Here is a 10,860-nt window from a genome sequence, read left to right on the forward strand (position 1 = left end):
TGTCCTGGAGGTTCACAGGCGGCAGCACCGGCCTAGGGGTCATGTGATCTGTTGATGCTTTCCAACTAAATCACTGCTGTGTTTTCTGCCAAATGTGAACAAAGACTCGCCGCCAACACCATCACTCAAACTGCTTAAAAATGCCGTGGATTAGACTTTAGATGTAGGACAACAAAACTCTTCACTCTCTGAACACATGCAGATGAGGGAATTATTGAGAAACGCAATCGGTCACGTAGGATTGTCCTTCAATCCTAAGTGTCTTTTGACCAGAAAAGAAACAATTATCTCAGCACAAAAAGGTGTGTGTCTGGATGGATGGGAGGACGGAGGGCTGGGGCTTTGCCTCGCTAACCGGTGAGAAGGATCATTTATCTTACATATGGTGAAGTGGAGCAGGCTGCCCAGGCTGGAGGGCTTTTCATGAGCTTCCCTCTACGACAGGGATTAGAGATGTAGGGAGGGCAGGCCACACACGCACTCACAACCCCACCCCCACCTCACACACACCACAAGCAAAATATTCACATTCAGACATAAGATACGTATAACGAAGAAAATGTCACAGTGCCCAGAGGCTGAGGATCCACTGACCACAGCAGTGTTTCCCAGAGAAGGTCCTCAGAGGAAACTGGGAACTGGACGTTGAACTGGACTGGATCCCAGAACGGTGCTGACAGGTCAACTAGGCATCAGTAGTCGTAGTCAGTAGTTCCAAACAAGCTGCGACAGCTAATCTAACAGAGTGTAACTTCACTGTATTAAATCCTAATAAGTAACCTTTACACTTGAGTCGTTTCACATCACAGTTGAGCAGTTAAAAGCTAAAAATAATTAAAAGAGGGAACAATGGTTTTGTGAAATCATTCAAACACAAACACACACAGTATGTGCAACGTACTAAAAACCACTGTCAGTGAACGCAACGTCACTAAAAACAACAGGAAATGATATAAGTTGTGCGTCATGGGCATCATAAGCATAAACGTGACATTGTGACCATCCAGTTGCCTTTCAGGGAGCGGAGATAAAAAGTTATTTTTAAATCTGTGTTTTAAATCTGTGATCGGACCTAGGACATGTTTGGACTAACCCACTCATATTGTGGAGAACTGCCTGTGTGAAAGTGTGTGTGCCCCAAGACTCCAGTGGCTCCTGGAGGTATCTGGCGTGATGTGCATGACTTGTCCCATCTTTTTTCCTCTTTCTCACTTTATTTGGTTCTCAGAGTCACCCATGTATGACAGATATGCTTGATTGTGAGTGGATCAGAGCAGATCATTGAGGTGAAAGCTTTCAGTGAAACCTCTCATTCAGCTCAAAGTGGAAACTTTCAAAGGAACCCTGATATGGAAGCAATGGGGAAATCCTGCTGGCTATTCCTTTGTGTGTGTGTGTGTGTGTGTGTGTGTGTGTGTGTGTGTGTGTGTGTGTGTGTGTGTGTGTGTGTGTGTGTGTGTGTGTGTGTGTGTGTGTGTGTGTGTGTGTGTGAGTTTCGCTGATTTTCGTCCATGTGAAATTACCAAACAAAGCTGAAACAGGAAGTGGACTGAATAGCACCCGTGCTGGGCACCATGACCATAATCTGTGCCATGGACACACTCCCTGTACAGCAAAGCACAGCCCGGCACCGTTTTCTAACAGGAAATGAAAATGTTTGTATTCTTTGTATTCTTTCTTTTTTGGTGAAGCTTGGCATTCATTCCTCTTTTCAGCATTGTCTTCAGAGATAATAGACACAACATGTGTATCAGTTGTGGGTTTTTTTGTCTGTTTCTCAAGTCTGCTTGACATAGGAAAAAATATTATCATTTGTCTGAGTGGATAGTTTAGTCATGAGGTCACAGTGACCTTGACCTTTGACCACAACTCAACTGAGGTTCCTGAAGAGATTCCTGTGATATCACGTTCGCTGACCTCTGATGAGAAAAACCACCCCCTGACTTCGAGCAGATGATTGAGTCCAATCTGAAGAACCTGTGCCTACTGTTCTCCAGATCACTGAGAGTCTGAGTGAGGATAACAAACATGATGGAGACAGCCAGGCATCGCTCTGCAGTTAAGCGTCCAATTGAGACCCCCACAAAGATTAAAAGAAAAAGATTCAGAAAAGCTTTATTGCCAGGTTCTGTAGAGCCCACTTTACATAACGAGGAATTTGACTTGGTGTTGGCAGGTGGTGCATCTCAGCATAAAAAAGTACAAAAAACATACAACATGACATGGCAAGAAAAGGCATGAAACAGCAATTAACCATTTACCACAAAGAATAAAAATTTATGAGCTGGTCAGCGCAAATGTACAAACAAGAATAAAACAAGAACAAATGATCTACACTAGAGATCAGAATTATAATTAAAGAACATAAAAGTAAAATAATTATTCAATTTATGAATAAAAAATAAAACACTGTACGTTCATGATGTGAACAGTTATATACAAATTAATATGAGCTTGGCAAAAGCCGTATTAAACAGGTCTGTTTTGAGTTTCTGTTTAAAATATCCAGGCTCTTGAATCCTCACATCTTTATCTTGGTTGCTTCAGATACTAGAACCCAATGTTTCTACAAGGCTCATGTGTAGAAACAGCTCAGATACGTAACTGGGGCTGAAACCATTTGGAAAATAGAGTTTAACAACGTGTCGATTGGTCTTGGTCACAAGCTCTTTACAGAAAAGAGCAAGAGAGAGGAGGAGGTTCAAAGATGAACAGCACCCAGCTAGTTACCAGTCAGACTGGAGTGTGACTAACTAGAGGGAAGGCTAAGCAGATGCTAAGCATCCAGCAGTTAGAGACGCAACTTGGCTCCAGGGTTGTGTGGTCACAGCAGCCTGGGTCCAGCTTCAGTCCGGCTCAGGGAATAGACAGTAACTACTTACACAGGTCTAACCTTTCAACATGTGGTGAAGTAACACTCCCGCCTCACAGCAACAGGGTCGTGGGTTTGATTCCAGGGTCGTCCAAGACCTTCTGGTTGGAGTCTGCGTTGTCTGTAGGCGTGAGTGGTTCTTTGTGTACCAGCCTCTCCCGATGGGCAAAGCAGAGGAGTGAGTGAGAGCCCAGAACATCAGAAAGACGTGGGAGGCGAGTGACTTTAGCTCCATCATCACCGCTGAACTCAGCTTATCGGCTAGTGATGACATCTGTTTCACTCTGCTGGAGCTGTAAACGATGCCTTGCATTTATTTCTCATTCCCACAGCCGAACGCGCCGCCGTCAGATGATACGAGAAGCAGATCCCTGACTGGATTAGCTGTTTCCTGGCCAGACACAATAGAGTCCACCAGGAAACCAGATCAAACCACACGCGCTGTGTGCATGTGCAGACTGTGCATATCATAACATGTGTGCACACAGGGAACCGAGGCCCGGGCTAAAGGGCCCAAAGCCAACAAAGAGCCAGAAGAGAGGAGCAGCAGGAAGCTGACTAGTCACTTTATCCCTCTTCCCTCGGCTTCGCTCCCTCTCTGCTGGGGCAGCCGCTGGGATCAAGGGGGAAAGTTGTAGTTAAAATCAAAGGTTGAACCAGGGATTAGTCCTGAGGGGAGGAGGTGGGAGAGTCTGGATGGAGGTTCAGGTTTAAGGAGAGTCAGAGATGGTCACTCACACAGACACATTACACAGCCTGGTAACGACTCAGTCCATTCATCATGAAGCTCCAGGGGATCAAAGTCAACGCAGGTTCAAAGTAAAATTTGATCTAATAATAGTAATACGAGTCTGGGTCACTGCATTTTTCTAAATGACTCCATCTTAAAATGTGCAATGAAAAATAACAAATAAAAACCAAGGAAATCCGGACATTTCTTCCTTTCCCAGCTGCTGCAGCTCATAAGCCCATAGACATATGGCAGAATGATCTGACAGCTGGGAACAGTGTGGGTGAGATCCTGGACATTCAGTGTACAGATAAGGGTAAACAGAGCTCAGGGGATCCAGAAACCACAGAAGATGATGAGAAGTAATAATAATTAGAATCCATGTGTGGACAGATGTGCAACCTGCATCTGGAGCAGCAGCAGCAGCAGCAGCAGCAGCAGCAGCAGCAGCAGCAGCAGCAGCAGCAGCAGCAGCAGCGTCGCACTGGGGAGAAAATGCCATCACATGAATGACGTGAGTGTGTGGATCAACAGCAGAGTCTGTGCTGATCCGTGTGAGAACGCTTGTCCTTCAGCGTATGCATATATAAGCCTACTATACAACAGTGCTCCCGTCCCCTCACACACACTCACAGCCAGTGAAAAGGCAGAGTCCCTGTTCCCTGTTATGCAAATAACAGCAGTCCTTAAAACGTTTGAGTGAGAATTAAACGTGAATTAAATGAGGCTTGGCTCCTTTCTCTCCGTTCCGTCTGAATAAGGCAAAGTCCCGTCACCATGGGAGATCCCCACGCCGTTGCCATGCCTATTATGGGATTGACAAGACGAGAAGTGACATAAATACCGTGGCCAGCGTTCAATCCAATTATGCGGCGTGCCACGCATCAATACCTGCTGGCCCTCGCAGTGCTGCGCTGGCGTCCTTGTATTCAGAAACAAGAGTGCTGGCATTCATCTCGGAGCCCAGCGCCACCTCAGCCTCTTCACCTCCGCTAGCGCGAGTCTCTGCCCTCAAGCCTGCGCTTAAGACGGGCCTTTGGACAATGTGCTTCCCCCGGCTCTCATGCGCACAAACAAAATCCCCCGATGAATAGTTTCATAGTCATGCATGTGCGGAGCGGAACTTTCTGCTGAGTCAGCGGCGCAGGATGCTTTCGTGACCTAAGCGATGCTGAAGGGTGGGGACAGACGAGCACATCCTGAGGCTCCACCACCACCACCACCAGTCTATAAAGCAAAGCTGAGGCACCAGTTGGTTTCCACTCACAGAACCCAAACGCAAAGTGGACCTGACAGCCGAGTCGTCCTCCTCCCCTCGATGCCGGTAGGACTTGGCTTGTGTTTGAGCCCCCGAGCCCTTTTTAACCACAGGCATTTACAAGCTCCCCTCTAAACAACCTGCCAGGTGCTTTAAGCCTCCCACTGAACATTATGAGCCTCCAATACGATTAGAGCAGAAAAGGCCTGTGAATGGAACAATGGAGGCTCTTATAAAAGGAAAGATTGTTAGCACAGCCATGTATTGATCTGAGCTGCCGTGGCAAATCTACAACTAATGAGCATTCAGCGGACGCGTTCTGTGCCGCTGCCACTCATATTTGTCATCCTCGCGGCGCTGACGGGCCGCGAGGATGAACGCAGTCAGCGCCAGAGGGCCGCGCGCTCACATCCCCGCGTCGGCAGGTGGAGATGACGCTGTGGCAGGAAAACGGGAGTTTATTAAAGGTGGAGGTCGGAGCCTCCAGAATGCCTAGAGAGGCCTCAGCAGCCGTGGGTGTGTCAGAAGAGGAGCACGGGAGACAGGAAGACGCTGAGAACAACTAAAGCAAAGAAAAAAGCATCAAGATGAAGGCCTGAACTGAACACCGAAAAGAAAAGTGCTGGAGGAAGCAGTGGAGGAGGACAGGGAACGAGAGGAGATCAGGTGTGTTTGGGACTTCAGTCTGTCACAGAGTGACCACAGGATTTGGCCGGTGGCTGGACTTGGAACATGACGAGTGACGATGGTAAACGTTGGAGTGGGGGAACAGGTGCACTGAGGGCGATGTACTCCGAGCTTCATCCTCTCCCCCGACACACTGAGGCGATGTTTAATGGAAAGTTAATATGGCTTTAGTGCTTGTCGCTGCACTCGGACACCGAAGGCCTCACTAATCCGCTCGGTTCCACAGCGCCTGGAAACAGATGCTCCGGCCCAGAGTGGGAGAGCAGGAACTGGAGGCTGGAGTCATTGGGCCGAGCCCCTGATCCAGATACGGCAGCGCCGTGTGTTCGTTAACCTGTCGCTTTGCGCATCCCCAGAGGTTCTCTTGCTGTTTCGCTCTTTGCATGACGTGTAATGGATTCAGGGAGTGGGGCGGGAGGGTTCACGTCCTAAGACTTCAACAGGCTAATAGCTTTAAAATGAGTCTTAACTGGTGTTTAATTCACCCACAGCTGTTGTGCTGGTTAAGGATGGAGCAGGCCGCTCTGCCTGCTCGACCACAAGGACAAATTAGTTCTGCTGGTTCCTAGATTCCCTCCCAGCGAACCATCTGCTCCACTCCACCACAAAGGAGGGATTTTGTGAATGAATAAAATGCTTTGAACACAACAATTTCTCTCTCTCTCTGTGTTTGACGGGTTTTGGTTAAGGAGTCGTCTTTGCTGCCGCTAAGGTTTAATGATCAGCTCATTATCTCATTCAAAGGCGACGGGGGAATTAGAGGACGAACTGCATTCAAAGACGCTGTGAGGTTCTCATCACATTCACCCTCCTCGTCCACCTGAATATTTCAGTATTCGGGGCGTTTTCAGAATAATATTTGAAAAGAATCCACTGAAGTATATTTCATTTGCTATTTTGGTTTTAAGGCTTTTAGTTGTCATTAGTGAAACAGGAAGCGTGCTTTTGTTTTGCTCTGTTTTTTATCATCTGGCTGTTGCTTTCTCATCTTTCATCATTTTAGAGTCACAGGCAGATGATTTAGCTGATTCTTTCTTTACCCAGTTTATTGTAAATCATTATTGTTATTCCGCAACGTTTCTGTTACTTAATAATTATTATAAATATTAGTTTTTCTCTTAAATTATTCATCTTTTCTTTAATTTGAATATTTTTTATCGACACTTGCGGCCTTTTGAACTACATGACCTAACGAAGTCTTTAGCTGTTTCAATAATTCCAGGCGCAAAAGGCCAAAAAAAACTGAAAAAGGTAAAACATGGGCTGGGATGGCAGTTACTTTATAAATAATAATAATAATAATAATAATAATAATAATAATAATAATAATAATAATAATAATAATAATAATAATAATACTCTGGTGCTCCAGTGACAGCAGATGATTCGGCGCCGCCGCTGTTTGTAGCCGAGACTTTTATTTCCCACAGTCCATCAGAGGAGCTGCACCAATCACGTTCCTCCGCTGCTGCGTTCAAACAGCTCCGCGCAGAAGAGATGTGCCGAGGGTTGAACTTGTGCGCGTGTGTGTGCGCGCGCGCGCGCGTGTGTGTGTAGGAGTGACTCCTTGTATAAAACCTCCCCTAGAGGCCGCGGAGGCCCAGAGGACGCAGACTGACTGTGCGTGTGAGTACTTTGGCACCATGATGATGTTTCCGTGCAGCGCGCTGCCGCCTCCGTTCTACCCGGCTTTGCTGCGTCCTCCCGCGGCTCTGTCTGCTCCGCTGGCCCGCTCGCTCCCCTCGGGCTTCCTCGTGGAGGATCTCCTCAGACTGAGCCAGCCCGTCGGCTACATACACAGAACTTTCTCTTGCACTGGTCCCGGGGACGGCGACCCGCTCATCGCGCGCCCGGGCTCGGGCTCGTTCGGACCCGGTTCGGAGCGCTGCGTTGTCCAGAACCGGAGCAGCCCCGGGTCTCCAGAGACGACCTGCCCGGACGCGGCCCACCTCAAGTTCGGCGTCAGTGCGATACTGGCGCCGTGCACGCGAAGCGGTGAGTGGTGCTGATGAGACAGAGGACCAATGGAGTTACTTGACTCTGATGCTAAACGACATCTCTATTTATGTGTAACAATTTTAATTTTATTTTTAATTTTTTTTTGCTGGTGAATTTCAAATCATGAATTTTCTAATTTGATTATTCATTTATTTCCTAATTTTAAACACTGCATTACATTGGTGCTGTTAAGTCGCTGCTGCTGTGAAACAGTGATTTCTGCGCTCCCCTGCAGGGCAGAGTTTCTCCACAAAGTCCTTCCCCGTGCCTTTGATTGACGGACGCCTCCATCCCTTCAGCAGAGCCGCTTACTTCACAGGTAGGTGCAGCATCCATCACTGAGCAGCTCAGCTGTTTTAGGAGCTGGTCCAGTCACTAACAAGGTCCCTTTGTTTCTACATATATTCAAGTTATGTTTCAGAGACAAAACAGAAATGTTTTTGCCTTTCTGAGGAGAAACATTAAAATCATTTTCTCTACCTCTACAAGAAGGTAAATATTAGGTACTAGTTTCCTCCTAGGTACAACAATCGATGCATTATTATAGATGAGGTACTGGGCAATGTGACAAACCACCAGCTAGAAACACAGGACATCAGGCTAAAAGCAGGGCCTTGTGGGACGCAAGCTGGGAGGTAAAGGCTCAGACACCAGTTTGAACTGGTTCCCTCCCGGAATCAAACTTATGAACGAAGGACGGTCAAAGTCAGCTTTATTATTAGTGCCACCTTATGTGCACTAATTACGTGCACTAAAATTAAGTTTCTTTCTAACCCGAAACACAAATGAGGCAGAGCTGAGCGTTCCTGTCGCTCTTAGCATTCGTCTCGATAGCTCCCACTTTGAACGGTGGCTGTAGGAATGAGGGCGTGAGGCCACTGGCTGACTGGTTGGGAATCAGCGCGGCCTCTTTGAAGGCCCATTAGGCCACGCACTGACTGCTGACATTAGCACCAGTTGTCCTAATCTACAAATTAGTCCAGTTTGTCACGCTTCAAATATATTAGTGGCGTTTGTCATGGTCTAAATGTGAGGCGGGCATCTTCCCACCTCAGGAACTCAGAGGCTGCTTTTCCCACCAAGCCCCTCGGTCAGCCCACAAATCCCCCACCACCGTGACCAATAGGAGGCAAAGCCACACACACACACAAAGGTACATGCGTGACCCTGTAGCTGTTCCGCTCTAGGTGTGTAACAGAGCGGCCTCGGCTCCGTGCGACGAGCCTCTGGGAGCTCTACATTATGCTGACCTGTCTCTAATGGCTCTCTAATATACTGGCCTGTCAATGCTCCTTTCCACTCGATTCATTACAACACAATCACCTTTCTCTGTGCATTTGCAGCCTATACAATCCCCCTTCATGCTTCATTAGAGGCTCTGTGAGCCGCCTTTGGACAGCGCGTCTTATTAGCATAGTCTGTTTTCAGTGCCGGACAAATTGGGCTTTTAAACGTCAAATTTCAGGCCGCTCCTTTTTATTGTGGCCGGGAAGGACTCTCTTCGCTTCTCTAGGAGTCCCGGTTTGAGCGGCTTGCTAAATTGTGATTGTCTCAGTGCCAAGAAAGGTCTGATGAGGAGGCGGCTTTAACTTCCTGCTCAGGCAGAAACAATTCAAACTGTTTTATGGAGGCAAAGATTCAGAACAAGGAGGAGCCTAAAAAGACTCTGTTGATCTTCTCTTTCCCACTTGTTGATCATTTGGGGAGTTTTCCATCTTTTTTACTTTTGTCTCTGTGATGTCATCCTGTATGAACTAAATCCAAAGACAGTATTTTAGTCAGTGATAATTAGACTGAATTCCACTATAGTAACCAGATGTTTAGTTTATTATTAAAAATAATTAAAAAGTAAAAAGACTTTCTGAATAACGTAAACTCCCAGTGCATGCTGGGAGTCTGAGTACTGTGGTCCCTGTACATATTTAACTGTTTTATGTAACCTTTCAATTTAAGGCTTTTTTTTTCATGCCAATTTTTAATTAATCTAATGGTTAAAAAAATGGAATCTGTATCTACAGGCCACCGTGTGTGAGACTGAGTCCATTCAGTCACTTTGTTGTGTGAAAATAACTATACATACAAATATACGATACAATAAGATTGAACAAATGCACAAATTGAAAAGATTCTGGCCTACATTCCCTCTGCTTTGCTTCCTTCTGGCAGCCTCCTCCTCCGTGGTTCCTGTCCCAGGAACCTTTTCTTGGCCTCTGGCGCCCAGAGGGAAGCCCAGGAGGGGCATGCTGCGGCGGGCGGTGTTCTCAGACCTGCAGAGAAAAGCCCTGGAGAGAACATTCCAGAAACAGAAGTACATCAGCAAACCGGACAGGAAGAGACTTGCCAGCAAACTGGGTCTGAAAGACTCCCAGGTAGGTGCCAAGACGGGTTCTGATGGGCCCTTCATATTGACACCAACCTGTGATGAGGTCCTGACTCTCTTATGTTCTGTGAAGGTGAAGATCTGGTTTCAGAACCGCAGAATGAAATGGAGGAACTCCAAAGAGCGCGAGCTGCTGTCAGCCGGGGGCTGCCGTCAGCAGACCCTCCCCACAAAGACCAACCCCCACCCAGACCTCACGGACGTGGGCTCCAGCTACTGCCACAGGCCGGACGGGACCGCACCCACCAGCGCACAGGACAATGGGCTTCACCATCACTGTCCGTCCTCACCGTCAGGCTCTAGCAAACAGTCACAGTCGGACAGTGAGGAAATCACAGTCTCCTAACTCCAACTGTACAGTCCCTGTAAAAACGCTGTGAAGACCAGCAGAACGAGGCTCACGTCCTCGGTGGAACCTCAATACTTGTGTACAGCCCTGTATATGTATATATTGTATAGGCTTTACTGAACTGTTTTAGATTGAATATTTGTAGAATTAAATATTTTAATGTCTTATTTTTGTGTATTTCCTAAAATAAATTCTAAAATTCTCTTTTTCTGGCAACATCAGATGTTTATTAACCCTTCAGTTCGAGGTTGAACCGATCTAAGGAACGTTAAAGGTCAGAAATCATTGCTTGACCACTGACCCCATAATAAAGCTTTAACATACAAACATTTATCCAAATACTATCAATTATTTATTCAAACCATACCTACAATGCTTTTTAGGCTATTGATAGTTCTCCCTGCTGCACAATCATCATACCTAAATGCATTTAGAGAAGGAAGTAAACACCACTACTCTGTACAAAAGGGGAAACTCTCTACATGTATCTGATAGGAACAGAACCTCCACAGGCAACAGCTTCATGAAGACTGATCTGGGCCCAGTGCCACCCATTCAAACATCAACCTTTCCTTATAACAACCAG

The 10,860-nt window shown here is 46.7% G+C and overlaps 1 protein-coding gene across 1 annotated transcript; it reads left to right on the forward strand.

Annotated features, from left to right (window-relative positions):
• The first annotated feature begins 6,919 nt into the window (after window positions 1-6,919).
• On the forward strand, window positions 6,920-10,603 carry LOC114857211 (homeobox protein DBX1-B-like). The gene is made up of 4 exons (XM_029153461.3): window positions 6,920-7,542; window positions 7,781-7,864; window positions 9,712-9,914; window positions 9,999-10,603. The coding sequence occupies exons 1-4, from the start codon at window positions 7,191-7,193 to the stop codon at window positions 10,269-10,271; spliced, it is 912 nt and encodes a 303-aa protein (XP_029009294.1). The 5' UTR covers window positions 6,920-7,190; the 3' UTR covers window positions 10,272-10,603.
• Window positions 10,604-10,860: the final 257 nt, after the last annotated feature.

This window comes from Betta splendens, chromosome 6 (genome assembly GCF_900634795.4).
Source record: "Betta splendens chromosome 6, fBetSpl5.4, whole genome shotgun sequence".
In the NCBI taxonomy this organism is placed as follows: Eukaryota; Metazoa; Chordata; class Actinopteri; order Anabantiformes; family Osphronemidae; genus Betta; species Betta splendens.